Source organism: Ursus maritimus, unplaced genomic scaffold (assembly GCF_017311325.1).
Source record: "Ursus maritimus isolate PB19 unplaced genomic scaffold, ASM1731132v1 scaffold_9, whole genome shotgun sequence".
Lineage (NCBI taxonomy): Eukaryota > Metazoa > Chordata > Mammalia > Carnivora > Ursidae > Ursus > Ursus maritimus.
The window spans coordinates 64,244,668-64,270,693 of NW_024427107.1; the positions used below are offsets into that span (position 1 = coordinate 64,244,668).

The 26,026-nt window shown below is 46.5% G+C and overlaps 1 protein-coding gene across 2 annotated transcripts in view; it reads right to left on the reverse strand.

Annotated features, from left to right (window-relative positions):
- FBXO32 (F-box protein 32) overlaps positions 1 to 16,822 on the reverse strand; it is a 36,045-nt gene extending 19,223 nt beyond the window's left edge. The window contains exons 1-4 of one of the 2 annotated variants that reach the window (XM_040625555.1): positions 16,405 to 16,822; positions 10,426 to 10,538; positions 9,531 to 9,580; positions 8,255 to 8,347 (exon numbers count right to left, since the gene is read on the reverse strand). In XM_040625555.1, coding sequence (XP_040481489.1) covers positions 8,255 to 8,347; positions 9,531 to 9,580; positions 10,426 to 10,538; positions 16,405 to 16,520 — 372 coding nt within the window. In that variant the 5' untranslated portion in view covers positions 16,521 to 16,822. The remainder of the gene's footprint in view (positions 1 to 8,254; positions 8,348 to 9,530; positions 9,581 to 10,425; positions 10,539 to 16,404) is intronic. The other variant, XM_040625556.1, reaches the window with a different exon arrangement.
- Between the last annotated feature and the right edge of the window lie 9,204 nt (positions 16,823 to 26,026).

Below are 26,026 nucleotides of genomic sequence, written 5' to 3' on the forward strand. Positions count from 1 at the left end.
GGGGGGGGGTTTACTATGTACCAGTGACTGCTCTAAGCACTCCCCATGTATGATCTGATCTTGCTTAGTCTTCCATGGTGAGCTGATGAGTTGGGTTCTCCATTTGCTAAAAGAGGACACTGTGGCTCAGAGAAGTTAAGTCAGGCACCTCAGGTCTCACCAGCAGTAGTAAGTGGTACAGCCAAGACTTGTGCCCATTTGTGTCTTAACAGAGAACATGTATTTTGATCACTTATGGACTTTTCAGGGTCAATCCAATTGGCACTTAGGGCCAAACTTTAAAACTAGTGGCCATATCATGTATTGCTATGTTCTGGGAGACAGAGTCTGGAAATTCTCAATCAATATTACATCGTGACAGGTGATCAGCTTTTACCAGGAAGGGAGAAATAATCCCCAAAAAGTGTTAATAACTCGATTGGGATGGGGCAGTTGCTTTTGATAAAGCATTTAGGTCTCCTTTCCACGTGAGCAGAACTCTGCAGGCCCCGAACGGGTAGGTGGTACCGTGTAGAACTAGTAAAGAGGACAGACTTGATTCCTTTTACTTCTGCGTTAGGAGAGCTGTGTGCCTAGGGGAGCAGGACTCTATCTGTTTATTTACCAAGAGGACTGACTTAGCCAACTGGGTTCTTTGCCCCCAGCCACAAGAGAGCAGAGGAAAATGTCTTGTAGGTAAATAGTGGTTTCTTTTCTGCTGGGTGAATTTGAGCCCAGGTGACAGTAATTTGCAGCCCTGTTTGGGGGGGGAGGGTGAAGAGGACGAGGAGCAGGAAGACTCAGGCTCCTCCCGGATTCCACGGTATCACTGCCACGTGGGCAGTCTGCGTATCCCACATGATTTGCAGCGACTAGTTGTGCAGTCACAGGAAAGGTTTTGGGCTACCAGAGGAAGGGATGGTGGTCACCGCTTGTGGAAACCACATCCTGCCTGTCAGCGTTGGCTTATGCTAGTTTTGGAGACGTTGAGTAGGAGAAAAGTCGAGTTGCAAGCAATATCGCATAGCAAACCTTGGAGCGGATACCACCACAGTTTGAAGTGGTGTGTGGAACACAAATGGGCAGAAGACAGATTTCCCTCCTTTCTCACTTTACCCCAGAAAGAGCAGGTTTCTTCTCTTCTCTCCCCTTCAGTTCATCAGCGCATTCATACTTTACAAAACACATGAGCTCATGTCACTTCTTGGCTTGAAGCCCTCATCTAAACTTTCTGTGACCGGCCTTGTGCCCTTTCTCCAGGGTCACTTTGCACCCGGCTTCCCCGACTCATTGTGCTCGAACTGCACAGCCGGTCCTGGGTTCCCTGCACGGGGCCAGCTCAGGCCCACCCCCCAGCCTCTGCCCTTGTCCCGTCTTCTCGGGCTGGCTCCAACCCACCTCCCAGGCCTTAGCTCAGAGGTCACCTGCTCAGACCATCCTCTCCGGGAGCCATCTGGTCTCACTGTTCCACTTACACATCTCTGAAATGATCTTGTTTCCTCATTTGAGGACGGTCTAATTGGGATCTGAACCTCAAGACAGCAAGGCTTGTTTTGTACCCACTCACTCTATCCCCAGCCTAGTACCTGGTAGGCCGGTGACCGATATTTGTTTTCTAATACATCTGTCTTTTAGAATCCATGCGTGTTGTAGCTGCAAGGGAGCTGGGCAAGAGTATACCCAAGTCCCTCCTCTATAGAGGAGGTGGCTCATGATGGTCAGATGACACAATCATGGTCAATGGCAGATGGTCTGGACTGTCAGGCCGGAAGTCATACGGCTGTGGTCCCAGACTGAGATCTCAGGAGTTAAATCACTTATAGTGCACACAGATCATACTTTCCAGGGAGGCAAGCAGCTGTGATCTAGAGGGACACTGAACGATTAGGGCTTCAGAAGCAGCCACGGGAGCAGCAGCTGCCCTGTGCACTTGAGACCAAACCACACGGAGTTTAGCCATAGGCTGTTGCTCAAAGCATTCTCTATTTTGCATAGAACATGGTTAAGAACATAATTTGTCTCTCAATTCTTCCATCTCCTAGGACAGCGGGCCCTGAAGCTTGAGTTATAGGTCTGATGGAGAAATGAGCCTTCAGGTTATCAAAGGCAGGAAAGAAGCTATAAGAAGCGTGCCATTTCTCATGTGCTCAGTACCCAAGCTGGGTGCCTCTAGGAAGCTTCTGTCTTCTGCAAGAAACCCTTGGTCACGTCAGGTGGTGCCTCTGCTTGTACTGAGTGCCATGTACTTTCAAGACCCTTATTTATTCAGTGGACAGCACAGGTTAAAAACCTGGAAAGTCTGTCCTGACTTTGAGCTTGAACACTGACAGGTTGGAAGAGGGAACATTTCAGCGACATGAATAATCTTCAGGCATGTCAAGATTGGGTAAATATTATTTGCAAGGGAAACATCTCTCTAACTGAGGGCGTTAGAATCCTAAGAAGGAGGGCCAAGTTTATACAAATTAATTGTATTCTCATACAGAGAAACTCGCCTGTCTTCTATCCATCCCGGATATTTTTGAACTTGTAATGGTGCCCTGCTCCCTGTTGCATCAGACAGAGCAGCTCTGTTTGCCTCAATACTCCTGCTTAAATTGGGCTTCGCATCTACACCAGGACTCGTCACCTCGACCCTAGGATTCCATGAGGCTAGATGTCACATTGCCCTCAGTCCTGGCCCACCTGCACTTCCCTCCAGTCCCGTTCTTTCCCATCTCCAGATCTCTGCTCCTGACACTTGGCCCTGCAAAGCCTGCTACTTGCCCCTCTACCTCGCTGAATCCTGGCCATCCTTCAAGGAAGGAGGCTGGTTCTTCAATCTCAGGTTCTACCTCTTCCAAGAAGCTGTCTCCCATACCCCCTTGGTCCAGTCTCCTAGACAGGACCAAAACCCAATTTGCCTTCCCGTGGTTGAACCTTGTCCTCCAGAGTAGCCCAGGAGCTCCTAATAAGCAAAGGCCGGGTGGGTGTTCATTGAGTCTCAAGTGGCTTTGGCAACACTAGGAAATGTTATGGGTTGCATCCAGAAATCCCTGTTTAGGAATTTGAAATTATTCACCTGAAGGAGCCTGTGATCTCTGGGGATCTAGCAGGAGGATGCTGTCAACTCCTTGCTATTGGAGCTCCTCCATCAGTGGACCGGAGGGGCCTTCCGATCCTAGCTTACAGATACTAGAAAAAAACGCTCTGTTTTACCCTCAACCGGAGTACTTAGAGCACAGTGCCAAATGCTCTCAGGAACTTACCCCCTTGAATGGGAGCAAAGTCGGCGATTGGTATTTAAAACTCTGCTCTCTTGTCCAATTTATCATACCCCATAGTAAGCACCTGACTTAACTTAGAAACTAGACAGAATTTCTGTTTAAAATAGATTTCTGGGCCCATGGTGGTATAGATTTAGATTCTGAGTCCTTGAGAAAAAAATCTGATCCTGTGGTCTCCAAAGTGGGATGGGAGAGGAAATCAGGCAGAAAAACCATAAAACATCCATCTCTCCATTTTATTTCATCTTCAATCTCTACTGTTTCTATCATCTATTTGTGTATCTTCTAATGCCTGTAATCAGGACCCTAAAGATGAGGATATTAATGGCAACAACTGATTCTCATCGAGTGCTTACCATGTACCAGGCCCTGTTGAAGCATTTAAATTAAGTTTTAATTCTCTGAGCAACATGATGGGGCAGATACCATTATCAGCACCTTTTATAGGTAGGTGATTCACAGATGAATTTATGAACATACATAAATGGAGAGTACATGCTTACGTTGTTTGTTTAGGAGTCCATGGTCCAAAGCACTACTGTTCTGGGCCCTTGGCCATCCCTCATTTTCTCTGGTGCTCCCCACTTGTGTGGGCACCCTCCTACTTCTGCATGCACTCCATTGTAGGCACCCCTACTTCTTCAGGGAACTCCCCACTTCTGTGGGCATACCCCCATGTCTGTGAGTGTTCCCCACTTCTGTGGGTACCCAGACATTGCAGTGCAAGCCTGAATGCTTATGACTGAAAGCCAGGAATTCTAAGAGACACAGACTTTCTCCTGTAAAATCACTGGTAGCCGAATCCGCAGTCACTCAAGGACCCCACCCTATGCCCTCAAATGTTAATGCCCTGCAATGAATTCTCACAATTCCCAACCATTTCTGGGAGTCCTTTTCAAATAGGCTCACAACAGCTCTGTTCTTTTGACCTTGTTGCTTCTGGGGTGACTGGCCTCCTTCCCTCCATCCCAGCTTCTCTGTCCTACTGGAAAAAGAACCCCTGGTTTTAAGACCCAGGTGGCAGGGGCCACCGTCCAATCCGAGGAAGGTGTGGAGTCTGTGCAGTGCCAAATTAGTCCAAGGTCACTGCGGCAGAGCAACCCAGTGAAGGGGCCAGGCTTCTCAGGCACATCATGACCCACCGGGGGTTGGCAACAGCACGCCCTTAATTGAGGGCATTGGGTTTGAGTTTGAGTCACAGTGCCATATTCCAGCCTTCCTTTTGCCAAACCGCCGGTCAACTTAAACTAAAACATGTTTTTGGAAAAGACTTTTAGGGGTGGTAGGAATGCAGTAACTTGCTGGAAACATTCAAATGATCTTAGGGTGGTAATGCAGAAAAAAAAAAAAGAATGTGCCTTGGTTTGGGTTGTGATGCTCTTTTTTGCTGCAGAGGACTAGAGAGTGGGGTTGCAAGCTTTTACTTGTCCTTTCTGATCTGCTAGCACGTATGGGTCAGCTCATTCCTATCAGGAAGTGGCACTCAAGGTTCTCCAGGACCTTGCTGGGCTGGAGGTGGCGTCTACAGCCCATGGAGAGAGCTGGGAGGCCAGGTGAGAGGTCATCCCGGAATTAAAACATTAAAATCTTCTCCTGCCTGGGTGCCCCACTGTCTTGTTTAAAAACGCTATATGCAAAATATGGCATTTGGGCTCCCAGTTTTTTGAGCTGCTTCTCAAATCTGAAAACACAGGGATCCCCTGAAGGACAAATTTAAGTCACAATGTTTGAGGCACCACCTTCAACTAATTAAATTGGATGCTCTAGAGATGGGCTTCTGTAGACCAGCCAGCTTTGCAGGTGATTCCAATGTGCAGCCAGTTCGAATGAGAACCAGTGGGCCATAGCAGGCTCGCTTCAGAGAGCCGTGAGTCGGTGTGTGGTCTCTAAAACCTTCCCCTGGTTTACTGGACACCCACTTTCCCCACTGGCCTCTCTGTGCCCTGGCTGAGTTAATCAGCACCCACCTCCTCGTGGTGACCAAGTGCCAAACCCACCGTCAGCACAGCCCCTGGAATCCTCGCTAGCTCCCCAGGGGAATTTCCAAAATGTGTTGGCCTTGGGGCACGGCGTAAACCAATTTTTAAAACGACCTTTCATAAATGGGTAAGTCGTTGCTTCTCAAGATTTTAAATCCTCTTTAAAACCCACAGTTAAAAGTGTATGTAAGCCATCGGGGGTGTGTAGAGAAGGGGGTGGAGGCAGTGAGTAGCACCTGAAGCCTATTAAAATAAGGAACAAATGCTATATGAAAACCTTTCCAGTTGATAGTCAAAAGTTTTGATTCAAAGGGGCGCCTGGGTGGCACAGCGGTTGAGCGTCTGCCTTCAGCTCGGCGTGATCCCGGCGTTATGGGATCGAGCCCCACATCAGGCTCCTCCGCTATGAGCCTGCTTCTTCCTCTCCCACTCCCCCTGCTTGTGTTCCCTCTCTAGCTGGCTGTCTCTATCCTGTTGAATAAATAAGTAAAATCTTTAAAAAAAAAAAGTTTTGATTCAAAAAATTCCACAAAATTTTCATAGTTACTGATAAAAATTACAGAATTTTCAGATAGTGGTGTTAGCCATCTCTTTTATTCCCTCTGCACGGTCTGTTTCTGAAGAGGACAGCCAGCATGAACACATTTTTTAAAAATGTACTTGGCTTTAAAGAAATTAAACAACTTTTTTTTTTTTTTTTAAGGCTTTCAGAGCTGGTTCAGTCTTTCACTGGAACTAAGGAATTCCTGTAGTACTGTATTAGGAAACGATTAGGTGAAGTAGTCAGATGGGGAGGACATATTGGCAATGCTCTGCAAAGTTGGCTTAAGGATAAGAAGAATATATGAGATGTGCATAGAGTTCCTGAGAAGAAAACCCTCAAAATGCAGTGCCTATCATTAAAATGTTTTAAGCTCTTTATAAAAATAACATTATTTCTCAAATTATAGAGGACTCTAACAGTGAAGGGGAAAGAAAGATGGTTCTTTCCAAAATAGAAACATTTTTCCACTACCACTGAACCTGACAACTCTGAAAACATGTGGCAGTTTCTTGGACTTAAAGATATTTAAGGAAAAGTGCCCATAGTTTACAATTAGGTACTATTAGATACAAGTTCTCTATGCTGGGTCTTTATCAAGTGGAAGATTCCCCCCCTCCCTTTTTTAAGAAGAAAAACACTGATCAACTGGCCTGAACAGGCATATTAGGGAGCATCAATAGTGATTTTGGTTAGTAGGTCATAAATATTGTAGCTGACTCTGAATAACAGATTCTGGTTTGCAGGGTATCTAGACAATACATTAGTGAGTGGACAGCTACGCTGTGAGCTTGTTGTGAATCCTTATAGAAGGGCCAGCGGAGTCTTAGGGAGACTAGAATAGCCTCAGAGTAGGGGAGCTGCCACCTGACCTCAGGCCATTGTACTTTTCGACTCACTGTGGCAGTTGAGAGCACGGACGGACTCTAAGGCGGACCAGGTTTCAGATTTCGATTTTGTTGCTTATGTAGCTTTGGTGACCTTGGGCAGGTCATTTTACCTTGCTGTACTTCCATTTGTTTAAACAGATCATAAAAGTCCCCACACTTCATAGGATTAATGAAAGGATAAAGGTGAATGCATGTAATTACGCAAAAATAGATTTTGGGTATTGTGATCTTGTCCCTTTGCTTTATTTCTTGAGAAAGGAAAAACAGGTAGGAAGGAGAACCATCTAAAAATGGACCGTTTTGCTGATCAGTTTGTAATTAAGACTTCAGAACTGGGTGTCCTCCCCTGACACCTAGAACATGGAAACTATTCATATTCTTAGCAACAGAGTTTCCAGCTCTTGCTGGGCCTCTCTCCAAGCAGCCTGGGGCGGGTTGCAGGCCGCAGTGATCTCCCTGAAGTGGCAGAGTCACACTGAATGACACGAACATTTCATCAAGAAGGTCTCTCATGTTCATCCCTTTTGGATGGCAATAAGGGCTCAGCTGAGATCTGCTCATGTGGTCACAGGCTCAGCTCGGACCTTCTAACCTCCAAGGAGGCCTGGGTATCAGGTCAGTTGGGACGGCCAGGCCTGCATCTGCCCAGATGACAGGTGAATGATCCAGGACTCAAGGGGGCTTGAATGTCATCAGTCTGGCTGCACCGTGGCAATCATCTGACTCAGTGACCCAGCACGGAGCAGCACAAGAACCCGGGAAAAAGAAAATAAAAACCCAACCAACCAACACCCCTTGTGAGTAAATTCCCTCCTACTCCTGAGCCTAAAACCCACACAGCCACGACCTCCCCGATTGAACCACTGACAGAAATGTACGAGAGAGCTAAGAATGGGGGAAACAACAATAAACCAATTAAAAAGAATCACGGACTTGAGGGGCACAGTTAGACTCATTTGCTTTACTCCATTCATCATGAATATTTTGCTAAAGCTCCTTAAAAAATTTTTCGCCCCCAACATAGTGTTTCAAATGGAAAGCAAGCGGCCCAAACACGTAGTTTCAAGTCTTAGTGAACGCGAGACCAAAGACTGATTAGGTCATCCCGTGGAAGGGAGTCATGGGCAAGAAGCACTGAGGTGCTCTGAACTTGTCTGGTTTTGTAGCCTAAACCACGACTGCCTTGGGGTCACTGAAAGTTCACTCAAGCAGGACAAGGAGGACAGTGAGAACCCAAGGTACAGAAGGTTTTTAAAGGTACATGTGTTTTTTGGCTTGCTTACTGCTGAATTCTCTCTTGCTAATGTTACTGCCAGAGCCCTTGCTGCCTGCAGTGTGCTCCCGTTTATCTGTGGAGGGGCTCCCATGAGGTACTATGGCCATTGCTGGCTGTCACAGCCAATCTCAGGGACATCCTAATGGGATCCATGTAAGGACTTGAAGTATATCTGGAGAGAAGGGAGTTGACAAGTCTGTTTTCTGCTTTCCTCAAAATTCCCAGGGTCCTAAGAAGTTATTTTGGGGGTAGGATAGGAAACTACCTCAAGACAACCTGAAAAAACAATTCAACCGAGACTCTGGTAACCTACAGAGACTTACCCGTACGACGTAGTTAAATCTTCTGGAATCCAGAATGGCAGTTGAGAAGTCCAGCCTGTTGAAAGCTTCCCCCAAAGTGCAATATCCATGGCGCTGAACATGAAAACAGGGGGTGCAGAGGTCATTCTCCAGAACAATCCCCCTGGACTCTACTGACAGGCTGGATGCCTGTCTCGGGTGACCTATGGCCACCTGTGGCTTTCCTGTGCCATGAGAAGCTCTTTCTGGGAACCCCCTGTGAGCCACAACGATGGGCAGTGTAGCCAGAGTCTGCTTTAGTCAGTGGCTCACGTGTTAAACACCCCTCTTCATGACTTGTACCATCTGAGCCCTTGCACAAACTCAAATGGGGAAATCATAAGTAGCTGCTTATCAAGAGAAGGTCAGGAGTTGGATGGATGACGGGTGACATGATGATAGCTGGTCACTGTAATGTCTCCTGGGAGGGGAATTACACTTCCTAGTGTCAGCTCTGCCTGCTACCTTGCCTTGTATCTTTAGTGCTTTTCTCATTGTGATCATCAGAAGCATTTTTAAGGCTTCAGGAAGAAGCAAAAAGTTTTGATCTTTCACCTGTGAACACACAAGGAACTGGAAGCAGAGAGCCCTGACTCCGTCCCAGCTCTGCTCCAAGTATCTGGGTGGTTGCGAGTATGCCCCCGACAGCCCCCCCCCCACCCGGCAGGGCCTCAAACCACACAAGGATGTACATATTCACCAAGGCCCCTGACAGTGATAGAAATTCTATCATTCTGCCATACTGTGTTGTATCCTAGGTATCTGAGCAGAGGCCTGAGCAGAGAGAAAATGTACACGAAGGGGTCTTACAAAGTGCCACGCAAATATACTTATTACAGTGTCTTGTCCCCTGGGCAGGCGCTAAAACTTCCTCCATGTTTAGTGATTAGTCCTTCCAGGGCTAAAACTTAACAAAGTTAGAGCCTGAAGAGATCTCAGAAAAAAGAGATGCACGTTCTGGGGGAAAGGCCAGGGCTTTATAACAATACATTTGAGATGGGTATATTAATCTTTATAAAGCACTTTACGTAATCTCACTGAATGACTGGGGAGTCCACCTAGCAACTTTTGCTTCTCACTCTCTCTGTAGCCCTAAACTCTGATGGTTGGGTGGGTGGCAGCCCGCTAGCCACCACCACTCACACCCAAAAAGACAGCCATGATTTGAAGTAAGGATCTTGCCCCGTTTCCCTCCCTACACTGTTGGGAGAGGTGTAAAGCTAAGCATATTCTTTAACAAATGCATATGCATGCTCACCTCTTTAGTACTTCCTTTGTGAACATAGATCCATTTTTCTTGGTGGAAATCTACAGAAGCAAAAAAAATAAAAATAAAAACAAAACCCCCCACAGCTTTAAAATTTGCAACATGCCCCAAATTTTAAACTTGTTTCTTTTTCATGTATTTCAAAGCATCAAATGTTCTGACAAAAAAGACAAAGACTACTGACAACCTAAGAGATGTGAATGCCTGATTTCTGCTGTGTATATATACTGGCCTTATAGCTCACTGGGTCTGAAGCACTCCACATCTTTGATCAGCAGATTTAGCAGACCAAAGCTCCAAATTGGGGGAAAAAAAAAAATCAAATACCCAAGTACAAGCGTGTTTTAAATGTCAAGCCTACAACCTATACAAGGCCATAAAAAGTAGAAATAAAGCAGATAACATGAAGAAATCATGTGGTACAGGTGGATTAAACTAAAGGTCTGTAATCCCCCCTTATTAATCGAACTTTATCCTCTTACATACAGCATCTAGAAATGTAATGGTATTTATACAAGGAAAGAGAGAGAAACAAATCTATTTCCAAAGCCTCAAAGCCCAGTGCCAAATAGAAAGACATGCTGGAACTGATTCAGCTGACCATATCGCTGGATAATAACTAAATTAACCACGTCAGATGTAAGTGCCAAGCAGGAGAAAAACAACCCAACTACCAACTGACTTATAAACAAGACTATAAAGGACACATTAATCTTGCTTGTACAATGCACAGCCAGTTTCCTGAGTGCAAAGATCCCAGTAACCTCTGTCAATGACACAGTCAACATTAAAGTAGACATTCGGGGTCTGATTTTCTCTCCCCCCCAAGAACCCATCCTAACGATCTTCAAACAGCTTTCGTCCAAGTTCAAAACCAATGGCTTACACTGAGTTTTGGTTTTGCTATTCAGCATGTCCTTCTTTCTCTTCTTGGCGGCAACATCATAGTTCAGGCTGTTGAAAAGATTCTCCTTATTGTATACTTCCTTGTTGCAGTAACTAGGACAAACAGAAGAGGGGATGAGCCGTCACAGCCATACTTTAGTAAGAGCTGTTCCTATAAATAACTCACTGGGTTATAAAACACAAACATACATCTTCTCAAACAAAACAATAAACCCCCCTGAAAAGAAGTCTGTCCAGGCACAGACCTCCCTCTTTGGGGATGAAATATTCGCACATCTCTGTGGAAGGCGGGGATGGGGGCTTCTACTTCTTTTGAATTTCCAACAGTGCCTGCCATTGTGTTGGGACACACAGCCCTGCACCCTTTAACTAAGGGCAATGCCAGGCACTACAATCTTACTTTAAGCAAAAATGATGACTGCAGGGGGGAGGGAGAGGGAGGACTACTGGTATCACTGTAGTCCACAATGCCTTCATTTTGCCAAAGCACCCACCCTAAGCTGCTCTCTCAAAAAAACAGCTTTATGGAGATATAATTCACATACCATACAATTCACCTATTTAAATTGTAGTCAAGCTGCTTTTAATGAGCATGCTTCCATCATGCCTTTGAAACATGATCACATTTCCCAAATCGGACTTACACTCTCCATTTTTAGGAGATGTTTAGTGTACAATGCTAATTGTTTAGGTTTCAGGTAATGCCGTGACGAACACTAGGCATCATGCTGCAGGGTGAAGACCTCAGGTCCTAAATGAAACCAGCTGAATTCACAGTTCATAAATTTATAAGGGCTGAAAAGACAGAACTGCCCCAATCCCAGGTCACTGAAGGACACACAGGTTCAACTTGGGTCAGGTGCATATTTCCGTCAGGAGGCTGAGTTCTAGGCTATTACCCCATGTAACTTTACAGTGAATCTCTGAAGAGTTTCTGTAGAAGGGATGCCAGAGAAATACTGAGATGGAGTGAGTAGATTCCCCAAACCCCATGGGTATGGGTGCTCAAGGGAGGATTTATAATGCCCACAGGTAAAACATCAATTAGGGGCTTTTTCTTCTATCACCAATATACCAGAGCCCTTTGATTTTCCTAGTTCCTCTGCTGAATTTAAAATGGGATTTGCTTTAGATCTTTTTCTGACATACATCTATTGGGTAAATGGAGGCACACCTGTGCTTCTCCATTCCACGGACATTATGTAAACAGTAAGAGAAAAGACGGTTTAAAACAATTTCCAGTATCCTGTTGCTACAATCATCTCTCAAGAAGCACTTCAGTATCTTGCTACATAAATACTTACATGTGACATCACCAACAATATACTCCGTGTTTCTGGACCCATAGGGAGGAGCTTGATGGATAATCCTTTGTTAATCTACCCTAGGAAGGCCATGTTTAGTACCATATACTGAGTTTCCTAATATCTATAGCCTTCTTTTCATTCGGGGGAAACAGGATATTTTTAGGTTTCACAGAGATTACTGCAGAAATGCCTGCTCTTAGAGACAGTTTCTTTAGCAAGCCAAGGGTGAATGTTTGGGGCCAGACTGTGTCACACAGGAGTGGGTGCTTGTCTCCCTGCAGGACTAGACCATACAGAAACACTGAGCAGCCAGTTACCTGCTCCCAGCTCAGCAGGAAAAGAAGGCAGAACAAAGGGAGAGCTGACCTCTGGGTCCTTAGAGCCAACGAGAAATTTCAATCAAAGTTGAAGAGAAGGGAAAAAGAGGGATGGTCATTTGATCGGTCCATGATATACCAAAGCTGAGAACAGCTTTAGAAGGCAAAGTTAGAACCTTTTGTGTGGAAAAAAGCCACATGAAGGCTATTTATTTATTTATTTATTTATTTGACAGAGAGAGAGAGAGACAGCCAGCGAGAGAGGGAACACAAGCAGGGGGAGTGGGAGAGGAAGAAGCAGGCTTCTAGCGGAGGAGCCTGATGTGGGGTTCGATCCCAGAGCACCGGGATCACACCCTGAGCCGAAGGCAGATGCTTAAGGACTGCGCCACCCAGGCGCCCCTGAAGCCTTATTTTTAAAACACAACACACTTATGCACCATGAACAAAAACCGAGAGGCTAAATTCCACCTGTAGAGAACCATAAGATGAAGCGGTCTTATTCTCTTAAATCACAAGTTTGAGATTTCGCAGAAAGTTTTTGGAGCCTGGGCCATAAACTGTGGCCATTCCCCAGAAATTTTAAATATTTATAGCGTATCTTACTCCCTTCTAATTGAGAATATTACTCAAAGGAATCTGAGCACCTGCCTTCCTTATATAAATGACAATAATCTGCTTTAAGCCCGAGTGACTCATTTCCAAAGTTAGTTTAGGAAGAATTTGACATCACTGATGGTGCTCTCCCACTGTCGAATGTAGAAAAGCTTCAACCAAAGACAAACCCTGCACTTTTCTCTTGGTTATTAGGTTTTGGACTCCAGAGGTAGGGCCTGGAAGGAAGGGCTAGGAGATTTTTTTGTGTTGCCTGCTTATAGGTTTTCTGTCAAGCAATAATTTGTTCAGTTAGAGGCTATTTTGAGAGTCCAATTATGTCCATTTCAAGGAAATGCAAAGCCAATGGAAAATTACAACTGAAAATTTTAACAAGAAAAGCCACCACCATTTAGGAACCATGACATTTAATTTTTTTTTTTTAAAGCAAAACTATTTAAAGAGGCTATTTCATTAAATTCAACAATATAGCCACTAAAGTTGCTATTTTGTGGTCAGTTTTTACTAATCTTGATTTTTATAGGCACAGGCCTAGAATAAGAAAAAAAAAGACCTGTCCCAGCCCTATCCTATCAACACGCACATACCAAGATACTGAAAGACAACTTTAGAAAAGGTGGAAAGATTTCAAAATTAAGACCCTTTGAGCAGAGGAGATAAAAAGGGAGGGAAGGGGAAAAAAAGAGGCCTGTTTCTCATTTTGTTTGCATTAAGAGGCCATTTAAGAAAGCTCTGCTTGCCCCAAAGGGCTTCGTTGTAGATTAAGGCCAGTGAGATTTCTATGCTAATTTGCTGCCATACATACCCAAATGGTCAAACTCCCTTGGCTAGCTCCCAGATTGCTCTGGTAAAACAAACAGCCCAATGTTTATAGTAATATATGAAGCTCATAGACCAGTGGCTTCCTAGCACACAGTAAGCACTCGTAAAAATCTGAACTATTATTTTTTTCTCCTGTACTACTCATCCAGGGTACCAAGGTAAACTTCCTGCTTCCTGGTTCAGCCTTAGCTGTACTGGAAAGCAACACTGGAGTTTTCAGCTGCAGGATGGTAGACTTGAATAGTGGCCTGAGGCTCAAGTCCCTGAGATTACTCATTCTGGGGCGGGGGTGAGGCAGGGGGGGTTGTTGGTGAGAAGGGGCTCCTAGCTGGGGTGGTCTTAGTACCGTTCTGTTGGAGGGGGACGGGGCTCGGAACACAGAGACAATGGCCAGCAGCGTCCAGAGAATGTGTGCCGTGCAGACATGCTGTGGTCAACACTAAACACAGGTTGGAACACACCAGACACCCTTCTTTCCTGACTCTCGTTCAGGCAGCTCACAGAATGGTACATGGAATTAGAGAAGTGTACCCTGCCCCTGTAGTCCTCTGTTTTATTACCCGTTCCTTCCTTTCCAAAGGGTCTGCCTTTTGTTTTCTCCTAACAGGAGAGGCATTCAGCTTCACCTGTGTAGGCAGGCATTCAGCCCAAACCTTACATCACAGAGAAACATCACCAAGGCTAAAAACAGTGGGGATATTTGAGACTACAAACCTGGGTCTCAGAAGGCCAACTGCATTTAAGAAGTTGGCAGACTTCTCATGCTAAGTAGGGAAGGGATTGTTTACAATTGGTGGGGGAAAAAAAAAACACTCCACAAACAAACAACCAGCTGCTTTGCTAGGAGCTACCAAATGATTCCGAAACTGACTCATCCAGGAGCCACAGGTGGTCCCTATATTGATGACAATTTGTGATTACTATGGCAGTGCCACAGCTCTGGCTCAGAAGGCAGGAAATGGAAGGAAAGAAAGGAGCCTCATTGAGGGGACAAAGGCGTGTGTAGCTACCTGATCCCAGCCTAGGTGAAACTTTTGTGGTAAGTTAAAACCGTATTCAGGTCTCCCATATTATGGCGAGAGAGGCATCACTATTTGCTTCTAAAGGGGAGTGATACCAGCTTATCTCCTGGAGCAGAGACGGTGTGAATATTTATAGGAACCAGAGGCTATTTTGAATCCTCTCCTGCTGAGCCCAAAAGTCTGCATCCTACTGAAGAGCATCCTACAATTCTATTTGGGTGAGCCACTGCAACACCATTCAGCAGATCATTGCTGCCCCTCCCCAGGAAGAATCTAAACTGTTGTACAGAAATAAAGTACCAAGCTATCAGATCATCATTCCGTAGGAAGAAGAGGAAGGAAGGAACCTTCTAGTCTAGGGAGAATAATTTAGGCATAATTGGTAACTTACATCCCTAAAAGGGAAGAGTCTAGTGACAGCCGTTGGTCTTTTTTATTTTGCTATAAGTAAATCATCTGATTTTCCATAAATAAGATTTCTTATTTGCTCCCCAAACTCCACAGGAACTGCCTCAAAGTATCTTAAATGTAAGAGTTACATGTGCTCTCATCTCTCCTGAGAGACCCCAGGATCAAATGCTTTTTGGTGGTTTTTTCAGTGGAAGACTAAAGGAATATTAACGTTTTACAAATCACAAACAGCTGGGGGGGGGCTCTGGAGGTCAAGCTATCAAAATAACCATACTTTCTTGATAGTTTTCTTAAAATTGAGGGCGAGGGGCTCAGGAAAAAAAAAATCACTGGTAAATCTCAGCGGGAACCGGTCCAGTCACAGAACTCATCAGGGAAATCAATTTAAGGGCTCTGGTGCCAGTGGTTTCGACCAAAGGCTGCGAGAAAAGGCCCCCAAGGATGACTGGGCTGCACTGAGCCCCTCTGGACCGACGTTCATTGCCCTTCTCACCTGTGCCAAATGGCGGGGATCTGGAAGTCTACTGTTGAGATCCGGGACTGACAGATTCCAGACCACTTAACTTATTAGACAACACTCGTGTGTTATTAACCAAGCAGAGCACCCGATCGAACGGAGCTCGGATTTTCCACCAGGCTGACAGAGCTCAGGTGGGACCTCCCCTGAGCCAGGTGGGCTTTCTGCAGCTGATAGGCGTCCCTTGAAATTATTTCGGCCAGGAAACTGACCGAGCGAGCCACTGAGGAAACAGGTGCAAACGCTTCGTCCTTTCAAAAGCAGAAGGCTTGTGGGTTTCATTCCCGCCTCCCTCCCCTCCTCCGCAACTCTGCGGCTGCAAGTCTACCCCGGTTCCTCAAGTCCGCCCCGCAAGCGCCGGTGCCCCAGGGACCATATGGCCGCCCCTTCCCGGTTACTCATCCTTCCTGCCCACTCTGCGGCCGCCTGTGCGTGGGAAGAACCTGGAGGTGCTGGACCCATGTCCCATCGCGTCACCCGACTTGTGCCCACAGCGCCTGGGTTCTCCGAGGCCCCCCGCCCCAGTGGTGAAATGCGCGCAGCCCACTCGTCCGCGCCCCCGCACAGGCAAACTGCGCGACTCGTGTCCTTAAGGCAGGGGGTCCCCTTAAGTTTTGTCCTTAAGCTTGAACGTTTGCGGACAAGATCCGCGTTTGTCGTCAGATTCTCAGAGGGACCGGGGTTCTGTAAAGAGTTGTGCCCACTTGAAGACGCTGACCTTGAACAATAAGAGAAACCAAATTCCCCGAATCCCGTGCTCTGGCGACCTCTGCAGAAACCCGGTCAAATCCCTCCCTCCACCATTCCACCTTCCACCCCACCCCCTGGCCTGGGGCTCCCTCCTCACCCTGTTCCAGTCCTACCTGCCCCCGATTCACCCACCCCGTGCCCCCGAAACCAGTCCAGGTCTGTTTTGCGGGGCTGAAAGTTGGTGGCGGATCCACTCACCTGCTGAGGTCGCTTACGAAGCTGCCGCTCTTCTCATCCAGGAAGCGCTTCCAGCCATCGGCCGTCTTCACCCAGCTCTGCCCAGGGGACCGCCAGTCCTGCCCGAGGAATGGCATGGCACCGGGGGCGACGCGACGGGATCGACGGACTGATGGATCGGACCGCCTGGGCGGCCTCGGGGAAGTGCCGCCCCGGGCGGGTGCTCGGGCTGCAGGGGCCGGAGAGGGGACGCTGCAGGGAAGCGGCGTGGAGGGCCGAGTGCCGGTGCTCGCAGAGGGCGCGGCGCTGGGGAGGGTCGCAGGGCGCGCGGGGCTGGCCGGAGTGCTGCTCCGCGGTCGCCGCCGCAGTATTTATCCCGGGCCGCTGGCTCCAGCCCTTTGTTGCCGGAAGAGCCGCCTGCTCTTAGCCCGGCCCCCCCGCCAGAGCCCACGTGGCTTTGTTTATGGGCTCGGCTTGTTTTCCGAGGCGCCCGCGGCTCCCGCTCCTCTGGCTGTTGCACAACCACGCGCCGGTGGAAACTTGAAGCCGTGCTGCCAGGCCGGGGCTCCCGCCGCCCCTCCGGCCCTGGCCCCCCAGCGCCCACTCCCCGCCCCCAGGGCGCAGCTACCGCCCCGGGGAGAGCAGGGCCGGGAGCTCGGGAAGCCGCGCCCCGTCCCGCGGCTCCCGGGCTGGTGAGGTGCAGGAAGGAGGCCCGAGCGGCGTCTGGGTCATTCCTGGGCGGGGGTGGGGAGGAGGGATACCCCCCTCCCAGCCCCGAGCTGTCACACCGAGTCCCGCAATCACAACAGCCCTTGGAGAACGGGGGGCGGGGAAGCACAGCGCCGCCCGGAGCAGGGCTGAGGGAGGAGGACCACGGCCTCCTGGCTTCTCTCCCCGCCTCAGCCCGGCTCTGGGGCGGAAGAGGGCCACCCCTGCGAGGCTGCGGTGGGGAGAGGAGGGCAGCCCCCACCCCACCCAGTCCCCGAACTGTCATTAACAGGTCCGCTGCCAGGCCCGAGTCCGAGGGTGGCAACGGAAGGAGAAGGACTGGGAGGACGGGCGGCATCTGAGGCCCGCGGGGTGGGAGTGGAGAGCGGGGACAGCCCCCCACCCTACTCTCAGCGCCCTGAGCGCGCAGCGCCCACACCTGGGGCGCCGGGCCCGGCAGAGAGCTGCCGCGAGCACGTTAGAGGTGCCCGAGCCTCGCTCCAGCGCCAGGGCTGGCTGGGCTTTAGTTTTGAGGAACCTCTGTACTCTCCCCTTCTTCCCGCCGTTCGGCATCCTCGGGGCTGTTAATTCCTCTCCGGGAAATACCAGGCCAGGAGTTTTGTGTTTTAGCTTTGGCTAGCGTTAAGGGAGAGCGATGCAGAATGCCCCTCCGCCCAACCGACCCGGACTAGAGGAAGTGCGGCCAGCAGGCCCTGCCTCGGCGCAGGTGCCTAGACCCTCACAGACTAGCTCCTTAAGCTAATCCTCTTAAACTGGTGCTAGAGGCCAGTGCGGGAGCCGCACAGCTTTCCAGATGCGGGCACAGAAGGCCCCAGAGAAGAGTTAAGCCAGTGATTTACCCAGGATGGCAAGGCTAATTCTTCACAGTCCTTAGTTCAATCTGAAATTACCCTGTTGGTTTTACTTTTGGATTGTTTGTAACAATCCATCTCTCTTTGCTGAATGTAAACCCTTTGAGAGCTGGTCGGTCTTGTGCAAGGGGCATCCCAGCACCTCGCCAGGCCAAAAGAACACCTTCGATCACTGTTTGTTGTGTGAGTAGGTGAATGGGAGGCAGTGGGAGGCTGCTGGCATCAAGGTAGCTTCTTGCCCTTCCTGACTTCTAGCTGGGATGCTTCACTGTCTGATCTATTGGGCGATCAGACTGCACGAAGCAGTCGCTGCAAAATTGCTTGCTCAAGAATTAGTTTCAGACTCGATGCCTCCACATTCCTTCCTCTGCAGCCATCTGCAAGGGTCTTCTGTTCCACAGACGCTGTAATATTTAAGACGTAGGGCAAAATAATTGCGTGTGCCTTGGGAGGGTGCATGTTAGAGGGGGAAGGAGATGTTTTTAATAAAGTCTGTTTTCAAGTAGCCCGAGTTTTCTGATTCAGGTTTCCCACCATAAATAATTTATTAGTGTGGTAACAGTAAAAATAGCTTATAAAAACACTGCAGAAGGTCTAAAACAAATGATAAACACTATGATCATGCTAACAGATGGGACGATGTTGGGTCTGGCCTTTGTTGGAGAGAATTGATATCTGCAAGGGAACATAATTAAGGGATGTGACTATTACAGATGCTTGTTAGTTACATGTCCGTAAGCTACATCTCTCTAGAAACCACAGAAGGCAGGAGATTTGAATTCTAATTCTGTTAGCGCATCATGCTGCTGTCTGACCTGGATGAATGACTTAAATTCTAGAGGCTCAGTTTTTTGAGCTATCAAGGGGAAAAAATAGAGCCTCTAAAGCTTCCCTTTCAGGATTAGAGAGTGTTGTAAATGGGATTATTGGTACTAGTTCTTTCCTCCTCCTCACATGACCCATGGCCTCCTAGTGATATGTACTTCTCTGATTTTTTTTTAAGATTATTTATTTATTTGAGAAAGAGTGAGCACACACAGGGGGAGGAGCAGAGAGGGAGGAAGCAGACTCCCCTACTGAGCAGGGAGCCCAACATAGGGCTTCATCCCAGGACCCCAGGATCATGACCTGAGCTGAAGGCAGATGCTTAACCCACTGAGCCCTCTAGCCACCCCTATATATACTTCTTTGATTCTAGACATTGGACTTGGCCATGCGACTTGCTTTGGTCAGTAGGGTGCTGGTGGATGTCATATGAGCAGAAGATATGGTGTGTGTGCTTGTCTGGATGGTCTTGCCCTCTGTGTTTCTGTGAATGCAATGACAGGAATATACCCTGGGTAGCCACTGCTCCAAACTTGGTCCTGGGATAGGACATGTGGAGCAGACACCCCAGTTGCCCCACAGATATAGTAGCAAGAAATCAGTGTTTATTGTTGAATGCCACTAAGACTATAGTGATCTTTTGTTACACAGCCAGCAGCTACAAAGAGTTGAGCGGCTGAAAGTTTGTCAATTTTCACTTCCAAAATTCAAGCATAAGTAGGAAATCACCTTTTTTTTTTTTTTCCGGCTAAGAACTAATCTCAGGAAGCCTCAGTGTTGTCTCTAGTCCCTGCTCTACCACCCTCCTTCTCAAAAAAAAAAAAAAAAAAAGAAAAAAAAGAAAGAGAAAAAGTTGTGGCTATCATATCTTAACCCAGCCTTCTTGTGAAGTGTCAGTGACTGCTTCAGATTTCCCCCACCACTAAAAATTTCACTTGACACTTCTTCAAACACATGGTTTCTACTGGGAAGCCGTGGCATGCTGAGCCGCTCAGGATAAAGAATGTGCTAGGCCACGTCTAGAACAGTTAACCTTCGTATCAAATACTGGCTTGACTTTGCAAAGTCTCTGTGAGTGGAGGCCTTATCATGACTGAGCATTGAGAACCACAAAAGCAAAGTGTCAGTGTCTTCGCTTTGGACTGAAGATCTAGAGACAGAAGGATGCTCCGAGACTTTCTCAAGGCACAGACTGGGGAGGACCAGCATGGCCTCATGGTTTGAGCAGGGCACACCACGCGAGCACCATGGTGCTGAGTCCCTTTGCATGAACACTGAGCCACTGCCTCTCCTAAACAGTTTCATGCCACAGAGTTGCCCACCTTACATGCTGGGTATTTGATTTTTAAAAAATATGTGTGTTTCTCCCCTATGGGGCTGCGAACTCCTTGTGGGCAGGGTTGTGTCTTAGTGCTTTAGTCACCACGGTGCCTATGATGGCGCTTGCTACGTGACTCGCAACCAATAAATAACTCAAAAAATGTGGTTGGACTACTCTGGGATGCTGTTATTCCCATGTCTTTACCTGTTAACATCTTCTTACTCCTCAGGATGTAGCAGGGTAGGGAGGAGGAAGGGCCGGCAGCCCCGAATTCTCCCCTGCACAGCTGAGTCCTCCGTAAGTGGTGCCTTACCAGTTGGTGAGACAAATAGGGAGGGAGGTTAACAGGTAGCATCTTAGAAAAACAATGTTTTGAGTGTTTAAATATTTGTTCCCCTCATGGCTGATGCTAGCCCTGCTAAAGGCCCTGTGTCAAGCACTTTACAAACGTAATCCTGTTTAATACTCCTCACAAAAGCCTGTGAGGTGGGTATTGTTATTCCCTATTTTATAGACTGGGAAGCCGAGGCTCTGAAAGTTAGGTAGCCTGTCCACAATCAGCCAGCTAGCATGTGGTGAAACCCAAGCTGGCACCCAGGTCTGTCTCCAACCCTAACTGGGTTGGGTTCAAATTACAGTTTCCCACTTAAATAGCTGTGTGACTTTGGGCAAGTTACCTAAACTCTCTGTGTCACCATTTCCTCATTTGTGAAATGGGAATAATGGTAGTATCCACCTCAAAGGATGTTGCGAGGATTTATTGAAGTAATACATAGAGAGGATCTATAAAGGGGCCAGCACCAACGGTAGTGAATATTCTTACCTTTAGGCAAAATTTGCGTCTCCATCTTTTACTTGCTTATGTTCACATCTACCCACCAGATTTTAAGTTTTGAGGGCATGGAGCATAGCTCACTCAGCTAATTTCCAGATCTGGGAAAAACAGCTTATGTCGGAGCAATATACAATGAAATGATAGCTTGCATATTATTAGTTGCTATTCATCGCGCTTGAACTATGGAAACGGGCCTTATTCTGTTTTCCAAAGGTAAACCCAACGTAATTTAGCCTGCCCACTGCCTCATAAGACTGTTTAGAGAATTTGTTTGTAGAGAGGATTGAAAACTTGATAAATACGAACTGCTCTGTTGTTTCTAACCCAAAAGACCTTCGTTTATAGTTTTGGCTGAGGGACTGACTACTTCTTACTAAAATGATATTTAGCAATGGTATTTTGTTTGTTCATAGTTTCTCCTTCTGAAAGGATATTTTTTAAAAAATACTTATCAGCAGTAGTTGTAAGTTAAAAATAACTTTAGCTTGTTGGGTGGGGCAGGGCTGGGATCAACCAAATCTCTTGGTTCACCCTGTCCCAGTTAGAGCGAATTTTATGAAGGAGGAGCCAGAGAACTCAGGGTATTAAATTCAACCTGTTGGTGTTGTCACAGGACTATGTGTTTCATGCCACAACAATTTGCATATGACCTTACACCGTGTCTGTCTAGGGTGGGGCATCCTTGAAACAGTGTGAAATACGTCTGTTAGGTGTGTTTGAGTAGGAACTGTTGGCTGCGTGTTATTTTTGGGTCTCTGGCTGCCATGAGTCCTGCCAACTAAATTAAAGTCGGTCAGACACATGTCACTGAAAATATTCTCATTACTTTAATGAGAATCATTTGGCATTCCTCAATTCCTGGTTCTGTTTTTGAGAGAGGGTCAAGGGCATCTTGCTATAATCCTCCTTCTTTCATAGCCCAGTTGTTCAATTTTAATGAAAATTCTTTTTTTTTCTTTCAATAAGTAGTAAATAGGATTTGGAGGCAAGGCTGCTAACTTTTGTACAATATAGAGAAATGAATGAAACCACAACATTTTACATGAATAGCCCAGACTTCTAGTGTCTTTTTATAAAAACACATTTTAGAATGAGGATGTTAAATTTGTTATGGATGTCAAGCTTTAAATACAATATCAGTGACTGAAATTGGTTAAAACCATCCTATCTATAACCTTTCAAATGGTATCTTGACTAGTTGAATAGCACATTTTAGTTCTGAGATTTCTCATATAAAAAATAGCTTGGACTGAAATTCATCTAGACATTGTGTCTTGCGGGTTACTTACTTATTATCACCAATGTTTATATAACTTTGCAGGGTAAGTATTTTTGTCACCATTTTATAGATGAAGAGACTAAGGCTCAGATATGTTAAACATTTATTCACAAGTCTGCTTAAAAATCAGAACAAACTTTTGGAGAGGTTACCTAATCCAGTTCCCTCCTTCTACCCTTGAGAAGGCTAAGTCTCAAAGAACAGACTCACTTGAACACAGAGCTAGTTAGTAGCAGGCCTGGGAATTAGGCGCCATGAGACCAAACCAACAGGGTTGGAACGTTCCATTAATCTTGCTGGACTGACCAATGTCCCTGAGAAATGTAAATTTTGAAGTAAAATTCAAATCCTCTGATTTACACACTCCAGTAATCAGGTTTTATTAGGACTTGTCATCAGTGTGTTTGTTCCAGAGGAAATGAGAAAAACAACTTGATCCCCTAATGAGGCTACTCCTCAAAGTCAACCAGGATCCTAGAGAAACAGCAGAGTTGAAAAATCAGGCACCTTGTAGGTCCTTACCTGACCATCAGATTGAATGCGGGTCTGCTGCTCGTTACATTTTGACAGATTGTCGTAACCGCTGCCTGTTTTGACTCGTCAACCCTGGTGATTGGAGAAGTGGTTCATGAGTCATATGGAGTGTGTTTCCTCATATGAGTTAATTACTGAATTGTCAAATCCTGGAAAAGTCACTTAACCTGTTTGGTGTTCAGTTTTCCATTGATAGACACACCTGCTGTAAAGATGGTTGTATGATTCTCTGGGCATCAGTGAAGGGCGATCATTAACAACGATTACAAATTTTCTTTGGGAAATAGAAAAACGCAAGTCTCTCCTGTCTTTCTTGGGTGGCTGCCTGTCATACCCATCATTTTCCCACAGAAAGCAAAAGTCTGTAGATGTGTTCTGCTCACTACTGTATGCCTGGTGCCTGGCACGTTTCAAAGAATCAAAGTGCCAAGGAGGTCTCGGTGTATGTGGAACTGAATTTCTAAGTTGTAACCTAGAAATTGTGGTCCATGAATTGAAAACCATTTTACCGTTTGTCTCAGATGATTCAATAAAAATAAAAACAAAATGAGCCCGTGAGGGTTTTTTTTTTTTTTAAAACAACAGTACATTCATTTCAGGAAGAAGAATGTAATTTAAAAATAAGTACAGAATGTTCATCTTCTTTCCCATTCTGACTACGGCCTGAGAAATCCAGTCCCTTAAGGGACATAATATTTTCAACCAGGGTTTACTGTTGATAGTAATTTAAGAAATAATTTAGTCTTCTAAACATCTGCTTTGCTAAAAATGGTATTGTATAAAAGCTTTTGCTAAACGTCTTCAAATTGTGTATTTATTGAAGAGATGGGGCATAAGTTAGATTTTTTCTCTCCTCTGTCAACCAAGCAAAAGGAGTGGTTATCTTTGGTTCTGGTTTTGATCGTCTTACAGGCTGTAAAATTTATTATAGAATATCATTCATTCGTTGTCTCAACAGGGATACTTCATGCCTTTGCTGTGTTCCTGGTACTCTTCTAAAGCAACTTAGAACATTTACTCTCAGGGAGCGTATAGGCTATAGGGAGAGAGAGAGACATACAAATATGTATTCCTTAAATTATGTGGCATGTGTAGTGAGAGGGATTTGCACGGGGTTTGTTGGGACACCCACGAGGATAAATCATGTGACCCAACCTGGAACCGTCAGGTGAAGCTGCCAGGAGTTGCTCCTTAGCTGGGTCCTAAAGGATGAGTAGGAAGGGATGAAGCAAATGGAGAGAAAGATGAGAGTGGGACGGGCATCCAGGTAAAGGAGACAGCAGGAACAATGACAGGAGGGGTGGAACAGCTGGGGTGCCTTGAAGGACAGAATGTGAGCAGATAGGAGAGCTGGGGATTGGGGGTGTGGGTGGGGGTAGGTTGCAGAGGGCTCTATGTGGTCTGGGAGAAAGCTTGGGCTTTATCTGAAGGGGTGGGAGTTGTAGAGAGCTGTAAACAGGGGAATGACTCAGGTAGGTTGTGAGGTTGTGCTGTAATAGATATCTCTTGCGGGGGAGGGGGGAGGGATGGATGGAAGAAGTACATTGCGCGGACAGGAGACAGGTCAGGAGGATGTCACTGTTTCCAGGCGGCAGCTGATGAGTATCAGAGCCAGGAGGGTGGTAGCTGGGTCGGGGAGGAGGGGATAAACTTGAGACTCCTGTAGGAGGCAAACACCCAGGACTTGGTGATTGATCCCATGCAAGTGATGAAGAGAGGGCAGTGCCAAGGAGGGCTTTCCAGATTCTTTTTTTCTTTTCTTCTTCTTTTTTTTTTCTTTCTCTTTTCTTTCCTTTTTTCTCTCTCTCTCGCTTTCTTGCTTTCTCACTTTTTCTCTTTCTTTTTTTCCTTTATGCCCAATGTGGGGCGTGAACTCATGACCTCAACATCAAGAGTCAGATTCTACTTTAGGTGGAAGAAGAAACAAACGGTTGGGTGGAAGGCTGAGGACTGAGTTGCACTGTTCTTCATGAGACCTCACCTTCCCTGGCTTTAGGGCCACCAACAGGAGGAACTCTGTTTTCTCTGCCTTGGGGAGATTGCCTGTGTTGCAGGAGGGACTTCTTTCTAATTGCCCAGGCCTGCCCAGGGAAGAAGCAGGACCTTCATAGAACAACATTCAAACAGAATCTTCTCTTTCTGTCTTCCACTATCTGATTCATCTTGAATAAGATAGTTTTTGTTTTTTTCCTGCCAGTGGTTATAGCATGTAGTCCTGTCCTAGGGTATGAAATGTTCCATTTTCAAATGCCTTAAAAATTTTATGAATATATATAGTGCTGTTCTCACTACAAATAAGTTAAAACAAACTTTCTTTTAAACAAAGAAGCAAAGAATGAAATTGCCTAAAACCAACAGGTGAACAGGTGGGTGCTGAAAATTTTACATATATATTTTTATGTATATATTTTTACCATCCAGTTTGTACTGCCTGCTAGCCCCCTGATTTGGGGTGGGGGGGGCATGCCTCACGTTTCTTGGTGGGAGATAGGGCTGACTTCCAAATTCAGGATCTAAAGGGACTGGCTCTTCTCTCTCCCTGCTGTGGTCCAGTCAGGGGCAGGCATGTGACCTGGGCTGGACCAATCACACACACTCTTCTGCAGAAATGATGGAAAGAGCTTTGGTGGTTCTTGGCCAGCATTGTTGGAGGGGTGCTGACCCCAATTGGCCCCTGCTGCAGCAACTTTGCCATGATCCTTGCTGTCTGGTCCTCTGGGGCTCTCTCAGTTCTTGCCTCAGTTTCCCATGCCTGTTTCTTCAACCTCTTCCTGATGCTATGGACCCTGATAGTCTTCCAATAAAATCTTTGTGCTTAGAAGAGCCAGGGTCAATGTCTCTTGCTTGCTAACAGTAAATGTGACAGTGTGGAGCCTCCATGGAGAAGAGGCATTCAGAGCCTGGGTCACGTACAAATACACTGTCTCCTCTGCCTATCACCCCTCCAAGCCCCTGTGGTCTCACATGCTTATGTGTGCACGCGGGCCAACCGCTGAATTAGACCAGAGAGGATGATTTGTAAGTATTAGGACTTACCTAAAGAAATCATCTGCTGAGGAAACTGGACTCAAGCCCAGATAGGGGATTTTGGTTTGCACAAAATTGGCAGATTTAGAAATATGGAGACAGAAAAGAATGTTGAGCTGTCCATGTGTGAAAGTAAAAGATGAGGAATTGAAAAGCCCAGAGCTGTAGATTTTTCTTATAAATCCATGGCATGAACCTCATCAGGGAAGCAAGGCTGAACCCCGAGAAAGTTCAACTGGTGA